At 35.5% G+C, this 27,737-nt stretch overlaps 1 protein-coding gene across 1 annotated transcript; it reads right to left on the bottom strand.

Annotated features, from left to right (window-relative positions):
* Window positions 1-319: 319 nt before the first annotated feature.
* Window positions 320-2,893, bottom strand: LOC114741656 (TMV resistance protein N-like). Its single transcript, XM_028929910.1, has 4 exons — window positions 2,817-2,893; window positions 1,429-1,933; window positions 468-1,263; window positions 320-343 (listed from the first exon to the last, which is right to left on the bottom strand). The coding sequence occupies exons 2-4, from the start codon at window positions 1,914-1,916 to the stop codon at window positions 320-322; spliced, it is 1,308 nt and encodes a 435-aa protein (XP_028785743.1). The 5' UTR covers window positions 1,917-1,933; window positions 2,817-2,893.
* Window positions 2,894-27,737: the final 24,844 nt, after the last annotated feature.

Genomic DNA, 27,737 nt, shown 5'->3' with positions numbered 1-27,737 from the left:
CCAAGCTTTGGGTTAATCTTATTGAAATTCCATGCATACGGCCTGGTCTTCTTTTGAATTCTAAGTATTATCTTTCTGCATTAAAAAATAAATAAATAAAAATCTCATTAATTGTAATAAGAAAAGTAGATAATTTCAATTAGTGCCAGAATTACCTCATTTCTCTCCAAAACACGCAAGATATCTTTACTTGACCATAGTCTACTGCGTTTTCCTGGATCTTTTGGTGATTGCAGACGAACGATGTCTCTCCCCATATCTTGTACCAGATCGTGCATTTGAATAAAATAGCCCCCATAATTCTTTATAAGGCATTTGTCTACCAACACTCCAATATGATAATCTGGGTCAAAATCATGAGCAATTGCTACCATCTTTTTGACATATTCCAATTCACTACCTTTGTAGAAGCAAGCAATATCAAGAAAAACTTCTTTTTCAAGTTGTTGCAAGCCTTTATAGCTTACTTCTAATATTTGTTGAATCTTACCATGAGGGATTCTTTTACATCCATCCAACATAGATTTCCACTCATTTACATTCTTACCATACAAATCACGGCTTAATATTTCAAGGGCCAAGGGAAGACCACCGGAATAACTCATCACCTCATTCACAACTTCTGTGTACCTTGGATCATCAACTTGCATCTTCCCAAAGGCATTCCAACTTAACAATTCAAGAGACTCTTCATGATTTAATCCCTCCATTTCATATCTTCTTTCAACCCCATGACTCTTGAGTAAATGTAAATCTCTTGTTGTTATAATGATCCTGCTCCCCCAACCAAACCATTCACATGCCCCAGCTAACTTTCGTAACTGCATTCGTTCATCTACATTATCAAGAATCAAAAGAACTTTCTTATCTTTGAGCATTCGTTTTATGAGCTTAACTCCTTGACTAATCTCTTCAAATTCTATCTTCTCTCCTAAGAGTTTTGAAAGCATCCTGGCTTGCTCTTGTTCTAGGCCATGTTTTCCAGATCCTTCTTTGATATCATCAAGAAAGCACCAATAATCAAAATTATCAGCAATTGTATTATACACTGCACTTGTTATTGTTGTTTTACCCATTCCCCCAGTTCCATAAATTCCCATCATGATAACCTCATCATTTGACCCCAGTTGCAATAGAGAGTTTATTTTTTGCAAGCGAGAATTTAAACCAACTGGATATTCGGCAACATCAAGGGGGGCCCTTCGAATTATCCTAAAGATGTGGTCCACAGTATCTTCAATGAGTACATGTTCGTAATCTTTCCTGGAAAAGCAAACAGAAATTTCACTCAATTCTGATTAAATCCATCCAATTCATTTTTCATATACATGCATAATAATTGTAATAATCTTCTTCAATTCTAACCATAGAAACTAGCTACGTAAAACATATAATTAGAAGGAAAAAAAATTAGAAGTTGTAAATCACCTTGGATCATATGATGAACCTTTAAGATGAGCTATTTCATGTAGTGCATGCTTCCAACTTTTCATTTTTTCTTCATCAGCCCTTGAGTTTTGTCGATGTGTAACTAGTGCTTGTCCATATTTTCCTCTTTGATGTCGTACTTCAGAAGGCTCCACATCATAAAAGATTGGCCAAACCAGCCGACCATTTTTCTTGATACATTGATGGATTTGGACTAGTTCGTTTAGGCAAAATGTTGAGGAAGCATACTCCTTAGAAAGTACAGTAATGGCAATCCTAGATTCCTGGATTGCTTTGAGAAGCCTTGGTGTAATTTCATCCCCTATTCCTATTTCTTTGTCATCAAAGAAGGTGCGAACTCCCTTTCGATTGAGCTCTTTATTTAGAGTTCCTATGAAACCATGACGAGTATCTTCACCTCTAAAATTGAGGAAGACATCGTAAGTCCATTCATAGTGTATCGAAGATATTTTTGGTCGGCATGTCATAGTTATTATTGCTTGCACTGGAAGATTGAAATGAAGATTTCGTCAGAGTAAATTTAGAATGAAAAATTATCAAGTATGAAAATAATACAGACAAAGACACCCTTTAAAAGAGAGAAATGACGAGGATCTGAATTGACTTTATCGTGAAAATAATAGATGTTGCCAATAACTAAGCAGCTAGTATTGTATCCTAAAAGAAAATGGAACTACCTAGAAGAAGATGAAAGTTGCTTGTTTGTCTCCGTCTCAATCAGGAAATGAAAAGATCGACGACCAGGCTTTCCTCAATATGATTTTTATGCATTTGGAATTTATTTTGTTCCTCATATAATACTGCATGTAGTATTTAAATAGGAAAAAAGCCCCTGTTTAATTAAAAATAAAAAAGCAATTTCGTTTTCATCAGCTTTTGAAATCCAGAAAATTAAAAAAAATGAAAATACAGGAACACAAAAAAAAAAAACAGGAAGGATAATTAAGACATTGACTATTGTTTATGTGCCCACCTAGCTTCGGCAGATCCCTTCAGTCCAGATACTGAAGACAAACATGCAGTTTATTTCCTAGTAAACTATAATATAAAAAGAAATAATTATAATCCATATATGGACAAATATTAATGGAAGAACCAAACAAAAAGGAGTGAACATTAATAAACTGTCAATTTATTAACATGAGATTTCCTATGCACGTTAGACATAACAAAAAACTTTCAAGTGACAGGCATAAACTGACGGGTCTGATTCACAAACCCCACATAGACCAAAATTTGCATAATACCCAACGACTCGGGAGTCTTGGCAAAGTGACCCGCTCATAGTTTTTCCTTATTCCCAAATATCCACAGAATCCTGACCCCCAAACAATCATCGAACAAGAAAGCCTGAGACAGAGACTTACATAGTATGATTAGGTTCTAAGTAGATGACGCTGTATACTTGGCTTAATGGGGGAGACAGAAGCAACATTTAATTCCTTTTTCTTAACAGATTCAAGTCAAATGAGATCCCCAACAATTTTGGAGCTGCGCCGTACTAGAATTAATCCAGATGGCACAAGAATGCATCAAGATCTCGGTTTATACATGAGTATTTGGATCCAACTCCTGGGTGAACTCAGTTGATTGAAAGATGGAAACAATACAGTAGTTGCGAAGCCCAACGCCGATCAAACTCATAGCAGAGTGAAAAGGACAAGAATATGAAAGAAGAGGCAGGAATTAATTACCAGATCGGAGGCAGAGAGCGATGGAGAAGGAAAATACTAGAAAATGTCAAAATACATGGTCTGCGCTGGATGAGAGTTGCAGAAATCTTCACTCTTCCAGGCATTCTCGCAGCTCTGTTCGGCGTCTCGTCCTAATCGCTCCAGCGTACCTCGGCAAAAATATCTGCATCTGAAAGTCTTCCATGTTGACTCACAGACAAGTGTTGATTTGTAAGTAAAGTGGCAAAATGTTCAGAAAAGTTTCCAACGTTGGACTCAGACAAGCATGTTGATTGGTTAGTAAAAAGGCCAATTGTTCAGAAAAATTTGTGGCAAATTTACAGAAATGTACCCTTAACATTTGCATAGCTCAGAATGGCGATTCCAATTACCGGGGGCCAAAAGGCCATTGTGGAATATTGCACTACAATATTACCCCTCGTTTGCAAAGAGAAAAGCTTGATCCCAGCCTCTTGGATGTCAAAAAAAAATAACACTCGTGTTGTCCTAAATTTAAATCCATATAAAATAAATCTTATATTTAGAATTGAAAGAAGTACTTTCTTATATTTTTAATATAATAACTAGTTAAATATTTAATTTGATCCTAAATATAAATATTAATCTATTTGGTTTATAATATTTATCCATTTGATCAATTTACCCTATAAGTAATCCCCATAGTAATTACAAATATTAAAAAGTTTTCCTCAAAAGGTATTTCTACTGTACATAAATAACAATGATATTTTAAAAAAGACAATATTTATTTATTATAAATAACTAATTTAACTAATTTTTTTAAATATTTGTAAATTAATTATCTAACTCTTATATTAAATATTAGAGATAGTATGATCATTGAGCTACCAAATCATTTTATTAAAATAATATAAAATAACTATTAGGCTTTAAACATTCCAGATACTTACAATACTTTATTAGCTATTTATTACATTTTATTAGAAAATTTTACAGTTGAATAATTTAATCTAAAAGGCCATACTTCATGAGTTATTTATTACATTTAATTATAAATGTTTTTCCCATAGAAACAAAAATATTTATGGAAGTCTTTTATAAATATCACGCAACGAAAATCTTTTTAAAAGCCTGCTTTGCTGTATTGATGTTGCAGAACGAAATTGCTATTATGGGTTGTTTTATTTAACTTTTCATTTTCTATTTAGATTTAAACTTGCAGTGCACACTATGTATCATCCTTCGATCTTAAATATAGTTAGTTACTAAAAAAGTTTGATTTGATCCCAAATGTACGGCTCAATTTATTTATTTCTTAAATTTATAATTTATTCTTTAAATTATCTCTCTTAAAATTGTTCAGAGAACTTCTGTCATAGAATGGTTTTCGATATAAATAATTAAAAGTATATTTTAAAAAACCACTACACATTTCTTCCAGGTTTTAACTTCATTAATTTCTGTAAATAAGTTATATGTTATTTAATTTCTACGTTTAGAACTTGAGCTTGAGGAATATAACCAAAGTTTCATTAAAAAGTGATGCCCTCTTCTCTTGAAGGGCTGCATGCTGGAGACAAGCAGATCAAGTATTAAGAAAAATAAGATACTTCCCTCCCCAACTCCAAAAAACGAATGTACACTAGGACTCAACCTATAAACATCTCTACTGAACGCTTCACTTGGTTATGACCTAACACACACTAAACACAATCCATCCTTTCACACCACTTTCTAAACTGCACACTACACTTGATATCACAATACTAGCTAATCCAACAAGCCCTCATCACATATGTACAAATAAATAAATACTCACGGCACACCATGTGGCGCCTCTCATTTCCTTGCTGCTCTTTCAATAATCAAAAGGAGAGGGGAAAAAATGAACTAAGAACATAAAATATACATTCATGACTGCCAGAAGATACTAGGATCATCGCTGTACAAAGAAGAATCATGAATTTCCTGGTTAGCTCCATGGCGATTGACAGGACGGGATTGGATGATTTTACACAGTGCAAGACTAGAAGGAAGAGTCCACCATTCACTTTCATCCCTGCATTTCCCCAGCAAAGGGCAAGTACATTTTGATATTTGCCAAATAGTCACAACTTCACAAAATCTTCAACCCCATAATCACTTCATTTTTACCCGTAATCTGCTATATCAGACGTTGAAAGACACTTACATGCTAAAATTCCACGATTTAAAGTTGGAATGCATTTTATTTGATGAGTTTGCTGTATGATGAATCAATCCACAAACGAAGGCAACTACCTGCAGTTAGATGTAAAGGTTAAATAGTAAGTACCTTACTGGTAACCATACTGCTTTCCAAAACAGAAGGATGAAAGATGAGAGATTCAGCAAAACTCACTAAGGATATCAGATTCCACAGGGCATAAAGACAAGCAAGACCTGCAGATCTCCTAGGTCCTTGACTAAGCAAAGCATTGATTCCAGATGGAAATGGAAATAGGACAACCAGCGGAAGGACAAACAAAACTAAGAGGAAGTTCATCAGGGATAGAGAGTACATCTGAAGCAAAGTGAGCAATACTAATATAAAATCTCCGGGCAGTAGTATAGAGATAACCAGAACAACTAGATCCTGAAAGGAGGAGAGAATCAGGTAAGTGCCATCAACATGAATTTCGGAGATACAGAAAATAAAGCGGATGGTAGAAAGCATTCACTACCTGATGGCCAATAGGCTTTGTATTATAGAATATAAAACTGAAGGGATAATATATAGTTATTTTCTCTTTGAGCGCCTTCAAGCTCTTGGCATTTAGAATCCCACCAAGACTTCTTCTAGGTATCACCTGCTGATCGTTACTAATCAAGTTATGCACCGGGTTTCTGCTATCTCTAAGAAAGATAAAGGGAATATTATGATAAGATTGAACCGTAATATTGCACTGAGTTCCACAATGGTTCTCTATCACACCACCTTTGAAAAAAGTAACAAAACATAATCAAACAGAAAGTGGTGCATAGACTGTAATTATTTATCATCCAAGAAAATTGGTGAGTAATACGCACAAGCCCCACTAACCAAAGGCAGAACAACAATTCCAGATGTGCAGAACCACTCTGAAAAATAATTTACCCTTTCCTTTTCTTTCCAGGTGTGGTGAAAGCAAAGTAATAATTGACACATCAAACATGAACAAATATTTCACGATGTGGAAGCATATGAGGTGTGCTGTCACGGCAAAGTGATTTATCAGATCCCCTAAGATTTGGGAAGCTTATAAGGTGGGCAATAATTGATGTATTAGATATCTTTCTTATTGTGTTTTCTTTAAATTGGATGTTAAGGTGTATTTTCAATCAGATGATTTGAAGGCTGACATCGTTACATATGGGGGAATTTGCCCTGGCTCAAATACTGTGATCAGGGAATTAGCATGTGGCTTGAATTTTCTGTGCAGCCTGAATGATCTCACATTTATTCGGAAATGTTTTCATTCTGAGTAGGGAAAAACAGAAAGCACTATGTTCATCTAAAGAGAAAAAAACAATTGATACATGGCATGCTTCCAATTAAAATACTTTAATGTGAAAATTGCGCCTCATGCTTGTCCCATTTCTGAGAAAGCAATTACTTCATGTTTGCTTAGAAACAAAGAGAAGAGAAAGCAAACAACTTACCTCCTGCTTTTTCGAAGAGATAAATGAGGAGGAAAATGTGGGAAGAATCAAGTTATTAGTATAAGGTACAAATTCACCCTTGCATCTGTATAATAGATAATTTTCTAAATAATATCATGTAATTTAAAGTAGCATGAGCTTAGAACCTTTTATAAATTCAGTGTCATGAGACACTTCCCCCAACTTTCATTACCTTAAAGCATGATATCTTCCCTTAATTTCATTACCTGGAAGGTCCAGGTGGGCTGGAGGGGCAAATGGTAATTTTAGTAGCTGAGGGGGCAGGACAGGATCTTGCATCTCAGAGCATCCAATCCGTGCAAAAGCAGGATGCTTCAGGAAACAAGCTTCTTCTTCAAGATGTTGGGCTCTGGATATCCCAAAGGATTAAGGTAGGGATTATAAATTTTTCTATTTTTGCCATGTTTATTGTGCTCTTCAGTTTGATCCTCACCAAGCTGTTGCAGCAGAAGAATATTTACAGAAGTTATATTAGGAGGAAATAATGTGAAATATATTTTCTTGTGTTATTCATGATCAGTAAGAGGGAATATATACACAAGAGAGGAGCCTAGGTATTAATGACTCATTATCAGGAGATACTATCCTATCCTATCAAATCATATCTGATTTGATCCTATACTAATTATAAGATACCTACATATCTTTACACTCCCCCTCAAGTTGGAGCATAGATGTCAATCATGCACGACTTGTTACAAAGATAGTCAACCCAAACCCCATTCAAAGCTTTAGTAAGGAGATCACCCAAATGATCCTTGGATCTCACATGTCCTGTTGAGATGAAGTTTTCCTTGATCTTATCCTGAACAAAATGACAATCAATCTCAATGTGTTTTTTGCATTAATGGAACACTGAATTAAAAGCTATGTGTAAGACTGCTTTATTATCACACCACAGTTTTGCTGGTAACGAGGTTTTAAGACCAACCTCTTTCAGTAACTGATGTATCCAGACTATCTCGCACACAAGCTGTGTCATAGCTCTATATTCTTCCTCTGCACTTGATCTTGACACCACATTCTGCTTCCTGCTCCTCCAGGGCACCAAATTTCCTCTCACAAAGACGCAATATCCTGTAGTGGATCTTCTCGTGGCCTTTAAACCACTATGATCAGCATCACAAAAGCACTCAATATCTGTATGACCATGATTTCTGTATAGTATTCCATGACCTGGAGACCCCTTCAAGTAATAAAGCATATGCTCTAAAGCTTTCCACTGTCTGATAGTAGGCGAGACCATAAAGTGGCTAAGTACACTGACTAGATAGGTGATATCAGGACGGGTTATAGTAAGATAATTTAATTTTCCAATCAATCTTTGATACCTCCAGATTCTCAAATGGCTTGCTCTTAGCAACATCAACAGGATTCTCAAATGGTATGCTTCCATCAGCATCAAGCAGTAGATTATACATCATAGGAAAACTAGTTGGCGTAGCCCCTAACTTTCCAATTTCCTTCAACAGGTCAAGAACATACTTCCTCTGAGTCAATAAGATTCCTTTCTTTCTTCTCAAGACTTTAATTCCAAGAAAGTACTTTAATAAGCCTAGATCTTTTGTTTGAAAGTGAGAATTAAGAAAGGACTTGGGTGAGGATATTCTCAAGGTGTTACTTCCTGTGATCACAATGTCATCTACATACACAACCAATAGAATCATGCAAGTGTTTGTTCTATGATAGAACACAGAGTGATCATACTTACTTTGACACATGCCAAACTTTTGCACAACAGTACTGAACCTATCAAACCATGCACGAGGACTCTACTTCAGGCCATATAAGGATCTCTTGAGGCAACATACTTTTCCAAGCTCCCCCTGAGCAACAAAGCCTAGTGGTTGCTCTATATAGACTTCTTCAAGGAGATCACCATGTAAAAAAGCATTTTTGATATCTAATTGATGGAGGTCCCAACCATAGATTGCCGCCATAGAGATGAAAAGGCGAACAGAGGAAAGTTTCGCAACAAGGGAGAAAGTTTCAGAGTAATCAACACTATAGTTCTGAGCATAGTCTTTAGCAACCAAGCAAGCTTTAAGACGGTCAACGGTACTATCAGCTCGAGTTTTAGGGGTTTAAGACCCACTTACACCCAATAGCATTCTTTCCTGCCAGTAGATCCACTACAGTCCAAGTGCCAGCCTGGTCAAGGGCCGCCATCTCCTCTTCTATGGCAGCACGCCAACTCGAGTGGGCTAAAACTTCATGAAGGGTCTTAGGTACGAAAATATGATCTAAAGAAGAGACAAGGCACGAGAGGCAGGGGAAAGATAGTTATAAGAAACAAATAAAGAGATAGGATGGGTGCAAGTGCGTTTACCTTTGAGAAGAGTAATGGGCAAGTCAAGCAAAGGGTCTGGATCTAGAACAGGAGGTGTCTCAGAGTTGGAGATAGGCGTAGGCTCAGGATGAGAGATGCTCAATGCAGGATCTAATGATAAAGCAGACAATGGAGGACCAGAATCTAGGATGGTGACAGTGGTCTCCTTGGAATGTCTTGTGTAGACATGAGACAAGGGTAGTGGCATAGGCGCCTGAGCAGGAGCTAGAGCCGGAGGTGATGGAGTAGGTGCCGAGAGAACAAGGTACACCAGAAGGTCATCTTCTTCCACAGATGGAGGAGGGACAGGTAAAATGGACAAAGAAAAGTATGGAATCGATTCGTAAAAGGTGACATCTGCAAAAACTAGATAACGATTAAAAGTAGGAGAGAAACATCGATAACCCTTTTGAACCCGAGAGTATCCAAGAAAGAGACACTTAAGAGACTTGGGATCTAATTTGGAGACAGATAGTCGTACATCCCGAACAAAGCAAACACATTTGAAGATCGTGGGATTAACAGGAAATAAAGGTTTTGAAGGGAAAAGAGTAGTATAGGGAATGTTACCATCAAGAACTGAAGAGGGCATGTGATTAATGAGGAAGCAAGCAGTGGAGGCAGCATCAACCCATAAAGTTTTAGGAACCTTCATTTGGAACAAAAGTGCTCGTGCCACCTCTAATAGGTGACGATTTTTCCGCTCTACAACACCATTTTGAGCTGGTGTATCAACACACGAAGATTGATGAAGGATACCATTTTGAAGCATATAGGATTGAAATGAAGGAGAGAAATATTCTTTAGTGTTATCACTTCGTAAGATGCGAATAGAAGTGTGAAATTGATTTTTGATTTCAGCAAGAAAGGCACAAAAATGAGAGAATAATTCAAAATGATTTTTCATTAAATATAGCCAAGTTGTATGAGAATAATCATCAACAAACGTAACAAAGTATCTAAAACTGGCTATTGACTCAACAGGACATAGACCCCAAACATCAGAGTGAACAAGCTCAAAAGGGGACGAAGCCCGTTTATTAACTCGAGATACTAAAGGAAGACAGTGATGTTTGGCAAACTAACAGAACTCACAATCTAAAGATGACAAATGTTGAAACTGAAGATAAATCCTTTTTAAAGAAAACAAAGATAAATGACCTAAACAACAATGTACTTCAAAAGGAGTGACACCACCGGCACAAGCCACTGTACAAGACTCCTGTTCGTCCAAGAAATAATGTCCACTAGATTCATAGCCCCTACTAATAACCTTCTTCGTCAAAAGATCTTGTATCAAGCAATGACCAGGAAAGAGTGAGACCCAGCAATTTAATTGGTGAGTGAGTTTACTAGGGGAAAGTAGGTTAAATGCAAGGTCAGGGACATCGAGCACATATGACAAATTAATAGAGGGGGTAGGTTTAATAGTGCCAGATCCGAGTACTCGAGAATTAGAGCCATTAGCAATAGTGATAGTGGAGGGATTAGCGTAAGGATTATAAGTGGAGAACAAATGGCGGTCACCTGTCATGTGGTCAGTAGCACTAGAGTCTATGATCCATTTGGAGGAAGAAGAGACAAGAGCAGTAGCCTGATTACCTGTAGCAGCAGGAGCACTCACGGATGGTGTGAGAGATTTTAATTGAGCATATTTAGTAGTAGAGAGTGTTGCCACATATGTAGAGTTATTACGTTGTTGTTTGTTTTGCAGCTTACGACAAGTACTCTTCGTATGGCCTGCTTCCTTACAATAGTAACATGTCACCCCATTTGAATTTTTAGGGGTTCCCCCTTGCCTAGAACTGCCACAGTTAGCAGTTCCACGACTCTCATTTTGTCCCTAACTAATTAGTGCACTGACATGGGCATTGGTAACTAGTGATAAAAGATTCTCAGTCCTCATCACACAAGAAAACACCTCCAGAAGGGTAGGAATTTCAGATCTAGATAAAATTTGAGATCAAACAGTCTCATACTTAGGTAGAAGACTCATAAGAAAACTCATGATGCCTATGTGCTCCCGTTGGGCCTGTTAAACCTTCAGATTAGTGGTAAGAGGCGTTAGAACATTCAATTCTTCATACATTCATTTAAAATCCATAAAGTAGGTCTTAAGAGGGTGACCCTACTTCTCTGCACTATAGAAAGCTTTGAAAGCCTCATAAACACGAGAAATATTTCCCTTGCCTGAGTATAAAAATTCTAAATAATTCATCAGTTCTTTAACAAATTCACAATGAGTAACAAAAGGAATAATCTCACTATCAATAGAGTTGCGGATCTATCAGAAGAGCCGTGCATCATCTCTTAACCATGACTGACGAGAGTCAGTTGTTGGGGGATCATCGGTTAAATGACCCTACTTCTTAATGCTTCACAAGTAAATACAAATGGTCTTACTCTGGTCCAGATAATTTGTCCAGTTTAATTTGTGCTTAGTAATTTTAACGACTACTGGAACCACTTCAGAGGTGAATACAGACTTATTATCACCCATGAGAGATTAACAGAAAAGAATAATGAATAGTTCTAACAGTGATAAGAAAGAATAGCCACAAAAGGTCACACCAAGGACTAACCAACAATAATCAATGTTAGTTTAAGGCAAACAGAAGGCAATAGTATGAAGACCAGATCTGAAACACACACCCTAGTGTACCACCATTGCTTTACAGCTTCGCAGAACTAAACAGAGCCAAAATGATGCAAAGGAGATAGACCTAGATCTGAAACACACCAGGGATTCGCCGGAAAAGGGGAGACGAAGCCGAGGAGGAGCTCAGACGTCAAAAACCTTGGCGGCGCATGAATAGCACCATCACAGGTGATGGCACGCGAGGCCCACACGCTGCTTGGACGGCGATGATACTTCGGGTTTGGATGGTTAGCACCTTGCAACTCTCCCTAACCAACGTGTGCTCCCACCAAAGGTCCGACACGGAAGCCCTAACGTCAAATATAAGAGCTGGCAGCAAAGGACCAGTGTACGGCGCAACCAGAGTTGAAACAAACAGAAAAAGACTAACCCTAAACAGCCCGCTCTGATACCATATTAGGAGGAAATAATATGAAATATATTTGCTTGTATTATTCATGATCAATAAGAGGGAATATATACACAAGAAAGGAGCCTAGGTATTAATGGCTCATTATTAGGAGATACTATCCTATCCTATCAGATCATATCTGATTTGATCCTAGACTAATTACAATATATCTACATATCTTTACACTTTCTATCTGCTTTCATCTTGCAAGATCATTTTGCCAAGCACAATACAATGAGAATGAACCTCAAATACATAGGTTTGTGCAGATTTTCTTTTTAAAGAAAAAGATCATGGCATTGTGATGCAGGACGAGGAGGTGAGGGAGAATAGAGAAAGAAAGAAGAGAGAAGAGAGGAGGAAGAGGATGGGGAAGTAGAGAAAGAGAAGGAGAGAAGGAAGAGGGAAGAGGTAAGAGAGGAGAAGGAGAGAGAAGAGGAAAGGAGGCCAAGAAATATCAATTATTATTCAATCATCGAAACTGAATACAAATGAAAACCCCAGCCTCTTCTTATAAAGTCTCTGGAAATATAAATAATAATAAAATTCTAAATCAAATCCTAATTATAATCAAAGACAATGAAGATAATGACAAAATATTAAAAAACAATTAATGTAATAAATCCTAATTGTAATGGATACATATATTTATCTGGATCGGATACTTTAGTTATATAATTAAATCCTAATTATTGCATACCCCATACTCCATCTGTTTACATACTAAAAAGAGCACTGGGTATAATATTATTAATTACTTCCTTTTTCTTTCCTGTATCCGACAGATCCGACCTCCATGATCCGACCGATTCCAAACAATGCTTCTGATAACGTGTACTTCACACTTCTTGCTCGAAGTGTAGTTCATGGAGCAATCGCTGGTTACACTGGCTATACAAGTGGACTTGTCAATGGAAGACAAACTTATATCCCTTTCTACGGAGGTTCATTGTGCACGCTTGATATTTCTTCGAAACCAGGCGCCTCAATGAGATACAGCACAAATTTTACAGATAAATATATAGATTTTTAAAGATTTCTAGTACATGTTATAAGATTATTGGAGAGCTTAATAATGGTACAGATATAAAGAACCGCTGCGTAGTGTGTGTGTGTGTGTGTAGCAGTTTTGATAGCCTTGTTGAGACTTATTCGTTGCTTTTTCATCTTATTATTTTCAATTTGCTTTTAAAATTTTACAGAGAACCACAGAGAGACGGCAAAAAGTAGTGATAATGATTGAAGACAAGAGAAATGAAGAACCGTTGGAGCACTCAGGGGATGATGACCAAGGTCCAGCTGTCAACGAAATCATCCCTCTCCCTAGTAGTTCTCTCAAGCTGTAAAGTTCATTATTAAGGAATTCCTATTCCCCTCTCTGCATAAAATTTCTGCGGAAATCTCAGCCTCACATCTTTAAGATATTCCTTCATGTGTTGTTTCATTAATTAATTCACATGCTATAATATCCATCTTTGTTCTACTGTGATTTCCTCCTACGCTTTCTATTCTTTGTTTACTGGCTATGAATCAATTGGCGTCCGAACTCCAATTGAAAGCCAATATGTAACTTGTTCACCAAACTTTTCTTTCCCATACAATAATTCCTATATCTCTCTTCCACTCTGTTTTTCTACCCACACTCGCTGACTCAATTCACCAACAAGTCGCTGGTTTTGTAAGAATCTTAATGTGTTAATCTTAGTCCCTAAGGCATTAACATTGTGTTAGAAACTTGTTTCTTTCTTTACAACTTTAAAACTTGTTTTAAAATGCACTTAACGAACAAACTTTTTTTAGCTAACGTTTAGGCTTTCAACTGTTCTAAACTTGTTTCTAAATTAGTTTACTAGAAAAATTATAAATATAAAATTCTATGAAAATTATAAATAACAAAACAAATCATGTGATTCTTCCATTTCTTCAATATAATGGTATGAGTCATTCCCAACAACTTAGTAAAAAACGGAAGGATTATTGGGTAGCATCACAAAAACAACTTAATCACTAGGCCTATGGGATGAGGGGAGGGGAGGGGAGTAAAAAAAACCTTCCCGAAAGGGTTCTTCAAAGAAACTAAATCAAGTTAAAATATAATATAGTAGCCCAACTTAAGTCAAATTCACAGGAAATTTTTTTATGGTTAAAATTTCTTAACTAATCTACTAACTAACAAGTTAATAATTATTTATTATATTTTCTACTTTTATAAATGAAAATCTTTATATTTTTCAGATTTATCTAGATGAGATAGTGTGAGGTGAATGAGTGATAGAATATCAAATGTGATGATTATTCTCCTAGAAATATGCCCGGTCTTCCTAGTCCGAATATGATGTTGGAGTTAAACCAAATCAAAAGACTGAACTAACCACTGGCTAGTTCACTTATCACTCAGATTTCACAACCGTAGCAATCCAGAGATAAGTATAAACTCATTCGGCTAAGAATCAATCAGCATAACAATCCAATCTCTCTACGATAACCACAACCGTGCATTGCCTTGGACAACATTCGAATTCACCATGAAAACTGAGTCAACTCGATCAGAAATCACAATCGATTTCTATGCTAAATCAGAGACGGCAATTTGAACTCGATATTGCAAATGAATTATCATACTATTAATTCTTTAAAAAAATTCGAAAGTTCCAGTGAAATATAATTCTATATCAGATCCTGAACGCGATAACATAGAAGAACAACTCATCCCACAGGTTACAGATTCAAACTGGAAATTAAGAAATACAAAAACTCCCTATTAAGCATGTGGACTTGAGTTTGGCTACACTTCTCGGAGACCATAAATCACTTAGCCCCTCATCATCGTGGCAGCTCTACTAAGCTCCACAAGATAATCGGCCATCGATTCAGAGATGAAGGTGAGTGAAGGTGGAATCACCATGGAGGGAGATGGAGATCGAGAGGAGTCGAGATGGTGATGGAGCCGTGGGGAGAGTGGTGATGGAGAGTGAGATGATGATGAATTGATGATGGAGAGGCGCAATGATGGATGGAATCTGAGAAAAATCCCCAATCTGAAGCTCTGCACAAAAACGTGCATGCTATTTCTTGAATTATATTGGTTCTTATATGAAACTACACATTAATTCTCCTATCCAAAAAAAGACAAGCATATATTATTTAATATATTTCTAGTTGTAAATTTGAGATTCATTTTACATAACTGATATTTTGTTAAAGAAGAAAATATCAATATTAATTAACAAAAATATTTAAATTATGGTTTGAACACATTAAAATAATTAAAACAGTAGTAATATTTTTATTCTTAGTAAATGAAAAAGAAATCTGTATTTTCCTTTCTAGAAAATACTACGTGACCATTACAATAAAAATTAGATATAATACAAAGATTGAATTAAAAATAATAACATATATTGACAAATATATCCGCAAAAAGGAAGTGAAATGTTTGGACACAAAAGATAGTAAATCCGATGATATAAAGAACCAAAACGCTAAATAAAAAGAAAAATGAACTCATACATTAAGCCTGATCTACTCAGTACTTTTATATATCCAATCAAATCAGAACAAGGAAGGAAATTTAAAGTATTGATTATAATAATAAGAGATTGTTTTAGAATAAATAACATAATATATACAAAATTCTTATTTTTTATATTAAATTGAAAATAGCACGCCACGTATATAAAGCTAAGCATATAAATTTTCTTCAAAATATTAACATAGAACTCAAAAAGAGAACAGTAACAAAATAGACAGCGTCGTTCCTCTTGATATGCAACAGCGAATTAACATCAAAACAAACTTTTTCAGCAAAACAATTTTCAAATGAAATGTCTTTGAGCTCAACTCATATCTTGTGGCATTACAACATCAATGATATATAAACTATCATTTAAACCAATGAACAAAAAACTAGACCGGACACTAAACATGTCTAGATAGTGAGTCAAGGGTCAATGGGTCAGATCGGGATCAAACTGGGATCAAACCAGTCATATTAAAATAATATAATTTAATTGGCAAAAACAAAATAAAAATAACATTCATCAATCATAACCATTCAACAAAATACAAGAAACAACCAAAGTGGTTTAAACATTTAATTGTACCAAACTAACATTAACAAATATATATCTTCATAACTATGAAAAATCAAAATCATCATTAAATTCATCAGCAGGGCGAGGAACTGAGACATCAATAGTTGGAAGAGGAAAAGTAGGAGTAGCAACATCATCTTGTAGAGGTGGAGATTTAACAATATCCATATCATCATCACCACCTAAATAAGACAATGTCAATTAAGTGTAAATCAATATTAAAATAAAAGTATTTATAACTTCTGAGACAATAATACCTTCATTATCCCTCTCAGGAGTTGTCAAATTTGTAATGTCTTTGTTGTTGGAAACACTTTCAAATACATCTCTATCATCAAACTCTGGAATAGGATCTTCCTCAGTCACCCAAAAGTCCACCAAGTCAATGTTTTCATAGTCAACAGGATCATAGCTTGCCTTCTGCTTCTTCAATGTACTCCTTTAATGATGAATAAAATTTCAATTAGATGTAAATCCATATCAAAACAAAAGCGTTCATAACTTATAAAATTATCTATGCTTCAATTGCAAGTTATAGTTTGTGAAAACTAAATCATTCAGCCTTTTGTACTCCAATCTATTTCTTCTTTGTATGAATGCGCTCAAATAAACACCAATTCCTTTCACAGCCAAAAGAAGAAGAAGTTTGACTAAGAATAGGCATCGCAACACATTGAAATTCTGGCACCGAACATCCATAATATGTCCACCATTCATCTAAATTATGAAAATATGACATATGGAATTAGTGAATGACCATGAATATACTATTAACTATTAAGTACAAACACTTACAAGCGTTAAGTTTTTGTACTACTTTTTGACATGATGGTCTACTAAAAGATTCCTTGGCTTCACGATAAGTAGTTGCTTGTTTCATTACCAAGAAGCCATCATCCTCTTTGTCTAAGTAAAACTCCACCATATCAATTAAAGCCATCATTAACTTTGACTTGATAGTGCAGTTTGGACCATATGTAATTGCCGGGTTCAACAAATATGATGTTGTATGAAGATTGGTCGTCAAATGCTTATCCCATCAAGTTTGAATGATTATTGTGCAGGGCTTATACAGGTCCTTGTTCTTCTTAAACATCTCCTTAATTGTTATTTTCGCCCTTCGCATGCCTTCATAAATATAAGGCAATGAAGGCTTCTCATCTGAATCAACAATTTTATGAGAGGAGATACAATCCTCACAACTTGATAACAATCATTCCAAAATTGATTGTCTAATATGATTGCACTAAATTTTTTTCCTGCTTTAGTCCTTGATAATTTGTGGTTCACAAAGTGTTTATCAACAACTAAAGCTTGCAAGTCATTCTTGTGCATATATATGTTGTGCAATGTAATAAATGTAGTAGCAAACCTTGGGCACTAGGGTGCACAATTTCTTTCCAAGTCGGTCTTTTCCTCAGCCATGATAAGAAAACCATATGATTGTATACAAATATCGTTATCTTTGATGCCTTTGATGTCTTTAATGCAAGATCTGACACATAAGGCATACTTGAAAAGTCCTTCAATACAAGATTTAAATAATAAGTAGCACAACATGACCAATAAATACTTTTATACTTCTCCAATCAACCTACCATATGCTACATAGTTGACTGCATTGTTAGTCACCACATGAACAATATTTTTAGGACCAATCCACTTAATGACTTCACAGAATAGTTTGAATAGAGTTTTGCCATCTTTGACTAGATCTGATGCATTAACAAACTTAATGAATACCATACCATGTGTATAATACACTAAGAAGTTTATCAAAACACGTTGTCTAACATCAATCCATCCATCAGTCATGAGTTCGCAGCTATTGTTTTTCCATTTAGCTCGATGACTATCAATAAGTAACTAACATTCTTTTCTCTAGTCACTCAACAAGTTGGTTTTAAAATCATAAGCACTAAGGAATTTAAACCCAGGCCCTATTGAAGCAATATCATCCACAGCTTTTTGAAGTAAAGGGCAATCAAACGCTTTAAATAGAACGCAGTTCAGAATAGCCCATTCAGCAATCAACATTTTCTTATGGTGCTTTGCTTCTTTAGTTGTTAATGCACTTTTAATGCCCGGTTGGGAATCAGGAGTTGTCTTAGGTGCAAAATAATTGTTTATGCTCCCAGGAGCTTTCCTCTTCCTCGCACAACTTATGACATTTAGTGATTCAATATGAGTTTCTTCAACTTTCTCTTCTATGTTTTTAATAGTTTTCTTCTTTGATCCTTCTTTTAAAGACTCTGTTATTCTATAACGTACATCATGTGAAATTTTTTTACAAGCAGCTATTTGACCAATAACGCCAGCAAGATGTTGCTTCATCCTATTTATCCCACCTCCTCTACAACTATTAGCACAAAAAAGACACACATATATATATTTTGTGTCTCCTCTTTTTCTGTAGGCAAAATATGCCCCTGCTGGATCAGTTTTGGCACATAATGAAGATGTCAGTATGAAGGTTTCAGTATTAGGAGTTGAAGATTCAGTATTAGGAGTCACATTGTCATTTCCAAAACTTTGGTTATTTGTAATATCCATCACTGTTACTAAAAAACAAATCAAAAGCTCAACACAACATAAATAATTAAACAATCAATTAGTTATTTAGTTTCATATTGATTCTGATTTCATATTAAACAAACTAGAGCTTAATTTGCAACCAAACATAGTCCATAATTTTAAAATTGAACACAGTTTCAAACTTTCAGACTTCAGTATATATAATGACCACAATTTTAAACCAAACACAATCCACAATTTTGAAAACAAACAAGTAATTTTAAACCAAAGTACCAAACACAATCAAAACACAAATCCATGGAATCCATTGATGGGTTCAGATTTCATAATACAATTAATTTGCACAAAAAATCCTCAAGTAGAAGCAGAATTTAGAATGGCAAAATCAGACCAGAAAAATAAAAGATGGCAGAGCTTATTAGCTTACGACTTCTAAGCTCAGACACTAAGACTTTGGGGTTGAGTTGACCAACTAAGAGAACAACGAGTGTGAGTTTGCGAGAGGCCAAGAGCTGTGTCTGTGTGACATTAGAGAAGGACGAGTGTGATTGCTCGGTTTGTGTAAACAGTGAGACTGATCAGAGACTAAGAATGAGAGTAAGAGATCAGAGATTAAGAATTTGGGAGTTTAGACTTCAGAGAACTGAGATCGATGAGAACTCACTAAGAACTGAGATTGGCGAGGACAGGGCAAGGAGGAGCTTCATGCAAAGCAAGGCGAGGGCAGGGCAAGGAGCTCCAGGCATCAGGCGAGGCGAGGGCATGCAGGGAGCTAAGGAGCTTCAGGCGAGGCAAGGGATGAGCTTCAAGCTAGGTGATGGCAATGCGAGTACGACACTACGATAAGCTTTAGGCAACAGTAGACGAGGACGACGACTTTGAGAGTGAGCAGAGAGGCTGAGACTGAGGACTGAGGACTGAGCAATAATGAGGAATGGGGGAGGAGACTGGGGTTAGGCTGTTGAGGTCTTTGAATTTCAGACTTGGTTTGATTTCTTTTTTTTTTAATAAAAAATACTGTCATTTTGGCTTGGGGGAATTAGTAAACCGGGTAACCCACCTAAACTGGTTACCCAGTTTAATACTGGTTCTTACCAGCTCAACCAGTTTAACATCAGTTCAAAGGCTGGCCAATTTTTGCCTTAACCCAGATTGAACATCAGGCCGATTCACCTATTTACCGGCAAGTCCAATCTAGTTTCTTTTTTTTCATGTTTAAAACCAACACTCACATAATCATGTTTTAAAATGCACACGTTACCCACTCTAACATGCATTATTTACTAATTATTTTCTTCTAATCAAGTACCTCCAAACAATAGCCTTTTAAAATATTCCCTACATGTCACCAGCCTATCCCACAAGATGGCAAGAAGCCCAAAAAATTAGGCTAAACACATGTTATGAATGAAGCTGATGTCCCTTGTGAATAACATTGTTGATTATTGAAATGCTACAAATTTGAAACACATCATAACATTAATGGCTCATAAACATCAATTATGATGAGAGGACTAGGTTTTGGGAATATATCATTACCATGGCTAATAAGTCAACTTGATTAAGATCAATGATGTTTGCATGACAAATATCCACATTTTTTATCGCTAAATTGCAATGTACAAAAAACCAGACCGGTCACTAAACCGGTTAAGACAATGGGTTAAGGGTTAATGGGTCAGATCGGGGTTGAATCGGATTTAAACCGGTTTTAATTAAAAATAAAATAATATTTACAAATTACCATATTAAATAGTAAAAATATTACATATTACAAAAGAACTAATACGTTCATAGAAGAACGTGTCATATTAATATTTTATTTTATGTAAAGGATTAGAGGAGGAGAGATCAGAGATCACATGCTACACTTTCAAAATAATAATAATTAAAAAACCTAAAATGATGCAAGACATGTCATAGGCTCATAGCTACAGATTAGCCATCATTGCTTCAGCCTTCCTCTTTTCTTGTTCCATGAGTTTATCTTCCCAATTCTATGATTCACATTAGAAAACCACAACTTTTTTTCCTGAGTTTCATGCCCAAAGCCCATTTTATTCTCCTAGGCATATTGATATGCATTTGCACGATCTGCTTGGTTCATCTTCTCTGATCTAGCCTTTTCTATAGCTACCCTTACCTCTGTCAATATCTTCTCTAGAGCAGTGGACCTGGCTTTTTCGTCTAGCTTCTTCACATTAAGTACCGAGGCATTTTTCTTGTTTGAACCAATATAAAACTTCTTCATCAAGTTTTGCTTGGAGTACTTGATTCAAGGCTTTCTAACTGCGTAGATCCTCATTGGATTACTTCTTTCTCCTTCTCAAACTTCCTTCTCTTCCTCCTCTCCTTTTCTTTTCCGATGACTCACTGACTCCCTTTCTTCTTTTTTGAGCTCTGTGTTTTTTTCTCCCCCCACAAAGTGAACCGAGTAACCCACCAAACCCAACGGTTACCTCGGGTTTTGACCGGGTCGCACCGGTTTAACCAGTTCACCACCGGTTTAGATTCTTCCCGGTTTAAGAGGTAAACCAGACTGAACAAATAACCGGTTCACCAGTTTTCGGTTTGAACCGACCGGTCCGGTCCAGTTTTTTGAACATTGCTAAATTGCCAACAATACTACAAATCAAGGAATAAAAGTAACTAAAATTTTAAAAAATAGGAATGACATAACCATTTAAACTACCTACAAGGTTTAAACTAGCTAACTACTTACAATTGGGTGTGGCCATTTGATGTTTTTTCCACCAATAATCTAGTATGTCTCAAGGGCTCTATTAGTAAATATTACATAAATTAGATCATTGACTTATAATGTTGCTAACCAAATTTTTAGGGGGGAAAAACATTTACTTACTCAGTAAATACTTTCTCAATATCATCACTTTGTTCACCTCCTAGTGAATCAAACCAATAAATGGTAGGCAAATAGCACATAATGTCCAATGATTCCTACAATATATCAATTAATAATTATAATATGTTAGAGCAAATAATTAATGTATATTTATTCAGTGACTATTGTATTATATCCATTGCACACGTGTAGGGCCCTAATTGTATCATTCATTAACCCATATTGGGATTTGTTATAAAAGGCAGTGGTAGGGTAACCTTTCCAGTACTCTAGAATATTCAATCAATTCTTTATTGTTTTCTTTTCTTGGTACCAGAGCCCTAGCTGTCATGTCGACATCCTCAGCCACCTCGTCTTTCAATGCGAAAATCTATTCTCTATTTCACTCTTCTAGTCAAACTTCCTCTATCAAGTTGGATAGAGAAAATTATCTTATCTGGGATTGCATAGTCCTTCCTCTGATTGAAGGTAACCAACTTGAAAACCATATTGTTGGGGCTAACTCCCCTCTAGAGCGACTGATCACGGAAGAAGGCAAATTTGTTTCCAACCAGGCATATGAAGAATGGCACATCATGGACTATTTGCTTATTGGGTGGCTCCGTAACATAATGACGATGGACATCGGTGCCCAACTCCTCCATTGCAAGACAGCCTGAGAACTGTGGAATGGTGCTCATAAAGTCACATGTGCGTCTCTTAAGACACAAGTAATGGTGTTCAGGATAGAACTCCATAGCACTCAAAAAAACAAACTGACGATGACTGAATATCTGGCAAAACTGAAAAATCTCACCAATTAGCTTCAACTTGCTAGTACCCCTATTGCATCGAAAGATCTTATTCTCCACACTCTTAATGGGCTTGATGGTGAGTACAATGCTATAATGGTTGATGCATAGAAATTGTAAATAATGCAAGTGCATGTATCGATCAAGTAATAAAGAGTAAGTATAAAGTATCATTCCCACGGAGAATCAGACAAAATAGTGTTTGAGCATTAAAGTTCCTACTTTCAATTAAGTTAAGCAAGCTGAATTATGGATGGTCAGATAAAAAGAATAAAGACAAAAAAAATTCAATATTAAGGCAACCTAGAGTTACTAATCCTTTGCTAGTTTCATAGACTTTTGCTTTTATTTAACTAATTAGTCTTAATATTAATTTAGTTAATCTAGAGTATTTATAACTAAAAGTGCCTTTCGATCTACTTATAATCCTCTCCTAAGTAATAAGATTATATCTAACTCAAATACTTAAGAGGATAAATTAATTTCACTCTTCATCAATTATATAGGGCTCCTAGGTATATTTCTATCATACTCGGAAATCAAATAAAAATCTCATCCCATATTACTTAATCCTAGAGCCTAATTAAAATTTCCTTTGTCAAGGCTAACTTCGATGCTCAAACTCACATTTAATGGTGGCCAAACATTAAATAGATATATTAAACCACGATTAAGTAACCAAAATTAATATCAAGCATAATTAATTAAATGAAAACAAAGTCTAATCCATAAGTAAGTTCATAGCTACTCTAGATTAAAGAAAAGAACTAGCCACACATGGCTAAAATAAAATCCATAACATAAAAGAAAGAGTTCAGATTCAACAAAAGAATAAAGATGAAAAGAAGAAAGCAAATCCATGGAAGGTCCTTCTTCCTTGATAATTGCTATCGCATGAGGAAAAATGATTAACCAAAGAAAACATCCTTGCTGCTGTAGTAGAAAAGGATCGCCAATTGCCACTGTTTGCTCGCTACTTTCAATCCGTTCGTCCCAATTCCTCGTTGTCGTCACAGTGGAATTGAGATTTATGAATGGATTCAACACTACGCTCTACTTGCTGCTTTCTACCCCCCTTCGCTGTATTCCTAGTTCCTATTTGTAATAGTTTTGCATCTTCTCTCCTTTGAATCCCTTGAATCCATCGCCTCTTATCTATATCTCTCTAATATAATATAATACATTATATTATATCATATCATGATGATTTGCCTTGCGTTACTCACACCTCTTCATCCCTTTATGTCCTTTAATATAACATATTATATCATATCATAATTGATGATCTGCTCCTTCCATGAACTTCACACCTCTAAGCAAATGTTGCTCCCCTTTTGTTTTATCTTTTATCTGTGATATTTCTTTCTCTCAATAATTTTATTGGAAAATTATTGTAGAGTCCTAAGCAAGAGATTTTATCACTTTAAAGTCGCTAGAAATGCTAAAATAAATCTGAAGTCCCAAGGGACTTAATTGTGGAAGATCTCAATTGTGCAATTACAAAATTACCCTCATTCATTTGAAAGAAAACATTGAAGGAAAATATGAGGGTTCTTTCATTCGCACAACTCTGTCGCATCTCACCTCTCTCCCTATTGCCTCTTGCCTCTTTGACTGTGATATTCTGCTCTGCTCCTCGCCTCTATGACTCTGTCTCTGCCTCACGCCTATTGCTTCTCATTGTCACTACTAACTTCCTTGTTTTTCGCTTCTCATTCTATGGGGTATAAAATGATGCTATGTTTTTTGCTAATTCATGCTCTGTTTCTGTTGAGAATAAATGACTATGACAGTTTTTTTATTGTTATAATCCCTGTAATACGATAGTTAAATGTGTTGTTAATGGATATATTGAAGGTTGTCAATCTAACTGTATGACTTGTCAATGACAACAGATTGTGACAGGTTGATATAAAGAATGGCAAGTTCAAGTGGGAAGCATTTATTCTGCTATATCCATACAGGGAGACAATTTATTAATAGTATAGAAGATGAAATCCAATAGTTGAAGGTGGTGTGAAAACAAGAATGATAAAGAAAGGCACATCATATGAAAAATTTAAAACAATGGTAATATCAATTATCAATTGTTCTGCTTAAATTGTTATTGCAATGGTCAAAGGTTGTCATTAACAACCCCATGACTTGTCCTCTTATGCAGGATGAAAGATTTGCTCAGAGATTCAGATGCATTGTCCATGTCTCCATCCAGTGTGTTTAGTAAAGACTCACTATCATTGTCATGTGATTCACAAATGATACCAACCCCAATTTCAAAAATGAATTAAAAAAAAAGTGGAAGGATTTTGTGAATGCATGTGACAATATTATTTTGTAAATGTCATTACACACCTCTCGAGTTCTTGGTCATTATGTACACATACAACCCATATGCTTTTTGAGTGGGTTGTGAATTTGGTGTAGTTACATTGTACACACATATATAAAGTGATAAATGACATCTGGAAGTAATCTAATATAATATCATATTTCTATTTTGCTGTACTTGTCAATAGGTTGCCATAGACTTGTTATCAAATGCTATTGAGGCTGTCATTGACAGTCTGAATTAAGTTACTGGTATAATATGATAATTTCATGTACTTGCAATGTTTCATGATTTCTTAACATAGGATTTTAGTGTTAAAGCTGTGATATGATATTATTTAGTTATAATTTGATGTTATTTGAAGGTTGTACTATCCCACAGAGTCAATTATTAGCAACACTGCCAAGGTTGTCAAAGATTCCCCTTGGGTTGTTAACGCTTACCGTTGAGGTTGTTAATGAATCTCTGTAATAAAATTTTGCTGTAATCAATTGGGATCACTTAAAGCTGTTAATGACTTGAAAGAGCTTCTCATCTTATTGCTAAAGTTGTTATATATGATAATAATACTATTTGGTTAGAGGTTGTGCTATCCCCCAAAGTCAGTTGTTAACGACACTGCCGAGGTTGTCAACAGATTCCTCTTGGGTTATTAACACTCGCTGTTGAGATTGTCAATGAATTTCTGTAATAAAATTCTGCTGTAATCTAATTAGGTTCACTTAAAGTTGTTAATGACTTGAAAGAGCTTCCTCTTTTATTGTTAAAGTCATTATATATGATAATAATACTATTTGGTTCCAGGCTGTGCTATCCCACAGAGTCAGTTGTTAGTGACACTGCCAAGGTTGTCAACGACTTCTTCCCGGGTTGTCAATGAATTTCTGCAACAAAATTCTGTTATAATCTAATTGGATTCACTTAAAGTTGTTAATAACTTCAAGAACTTTCCATTTATTGTTAGAGTGGTTATATATGATAATAATACTATCTGATCAGAGGCTATGCTATCCCACAGAGTCAGTTGTTAGTGACACTACAGAGGTTGTCAACAAATTCTTCTTGGGTTGTGAACACTTGCTATTGAGGTTGTTAATGAATTTCTATAATAAAATTTTGCTATAATCAAATTGGATTCACTTAAAGCTGTTGATGACTTGAAAGAGCTTCCCATTTTATTGTTAATTAAAGTCATTATATATGATAATAATTTTATTTGATTAGAGGTTGTGCTATCCCACAGAGTCAGTTGTTAGCGACACTGTTGAAGTTGTCAACGACTTCTCCTCAGGTTGTCAACACTCGTTGTTGAGGTTGTCAATAGATCTGGCAGAGAAGACTATGGTATGTACCTATCATGTCATCATAGTTAGCATTCGTTTTTTCTGTATTAATACCCTTATCATTTCTAGACGTGATAAGGATATTAATGAAGAATTTCATGCTAATCACTACACATAAATGGCATTAAAAAAACTTTGTAACCATTAAATAATATCAATACACATTAACTTAACTTTACATTTAGATGTCATTATATTGTCAAATGAACAAAGAAAACGCTATATATGCTACCATCTCCAATATATTGCATTTCATCTTCTACATCATTAATAAATTGTCTCCCTATATGGATATGGTAGAACAAATGCTTCTCACTTGAACTTGCCATTCTTCATATCAACCTGTCACAATCTGTTGTCATTGACAAGTCATACAGTTAGATTGACAACCTTCAATATATCCATTAACAATACATTTAACCATCGCATTATAGGGCTTACAACAATTAAAAAAAACTGTCATATTCATTTATTCTCAGTAGAAATAGAGCATGAACTAGTGAAAAACAGAGCATCATTTTATATCCCACAAATGAGAAGCGAAAAACAAGGAAGTTAGTAGTGACAATGAGAAGCAATAGGCGTGAGGCAGAGACAGAGTCATAGAGGCGAGGAGCAAAGTAGAATATCACAGTCAAAGAGGTGAGAGGCGATAGGGAGAGAGGCGAGATGTGACGGAATTGTGCGAATGAAAGAACCCTTATGTTTTCCTTCAATGTTTTCTTTCAAATGAATGAGGGTAATTTTGTAATTCCACAATTGAAATCTTTCACAATTAAGTCCCTTGGGACTTCAGATTTATTTTAGCATTTTCAGAGACTTTAGAGTGATAAAATCTCTTGCTTGGGACTTTACAGTAATTTTCCCTAATTTTATATCTCCTGTATTAGAAATAATAAAAGATTTGAGTAGATTTTATGCAAAATCATCTTTTATCCTATAATTAATTTAAAGGGAGAAAAATTAATAAAAGATGGTTAAATGGGTATTAATTATCCACAGATTTTACTAAATATATTTCAAAATCTACAACTATTTAATTATAAAAATAATCATTATCGGTGGTAAAGCTCATAGATCAACAAGATCTGACCTGGGTAGCTGTTCAATATGCTCTTCTCGTCTTTGAAACTTCGAGTGGCTGAATCATTTTTCCATACCATCAATTCAACCCGCTATGAACACTGATACCATGAGGCAAAGACAATCGTCTCTCTGATTCTAGTCGAGGCTCTTCCTTATGTGGGTCGCGTGGCTGTGGTTGTCACTCCAGAGGTCGTTGAGGAGGTTATCATAACAGGGGGTATCATGGTGCACACTATGATAATCGCCCTTACTGCCATAACAGTGATAGTTACAGACTTACAGTCATTTTGCTGCTTAGTGCTATCATCATTCCAATGGGAATTTTCCTCCATCTGACTTTGGTAGAAATTTTAGAAACTATGGTGGAGCACCTCCTTAAACAAATTATGGTTCTCCATGGACTACGGTCGATCCCTCAAAGTACATGGATAGCAGTGCTACTTATCATGGTTTATAACTACCATGAAAAATTAACTTTCCACAGTAGTTTCATAAGAATAACTGCTACGAAAATTGTGACTTTTAATGGTGA

This window comes from Neltuma alba, unplaced genomic scaffold, assembly GCF_004799145.2.
Source record: "Neltuma alba isolate B1F8T4 unplaced genomic scaffold, ASM479914v2 tig00003455_pilon, whole genome shotgun sequence".
Taxonomy (NCBI): Eukaryota; Viridiplantae; Streptophyta; class Magnoliopsida; order Fabales; family Fabaceae; genus Neltuma; species Neltuma alba.
Note: the sequence above shows the minus strand (reverse complement) of the source record. Positions and strands in the feature narration are given on the sequence as shown.

Excerpts from the sequence above, each read along its gene's own strand:
- LOC114741656 (XM_028929910.1), bottom strand. The coding sequence starts at position 1,916 with ATGACATGCCGACCAAAAATATCTTCGATACACTATGAATGGACTTAC. Across the intron at positions 1,264-1,428 it reads GGTTCATCATATGATCCAAG|GAAAGATTACGAACATGTAC; the intron begins GTGATTTACAAC and ends TTGCTTTTCCAG. Across the intron at positions 344-467 it reads AGATTCAACAAATATTAGAA|ATTATCATATTGGAGTGTTG; the intron begins GTAAGCTATAAA and ends ATTTTGACCCAG.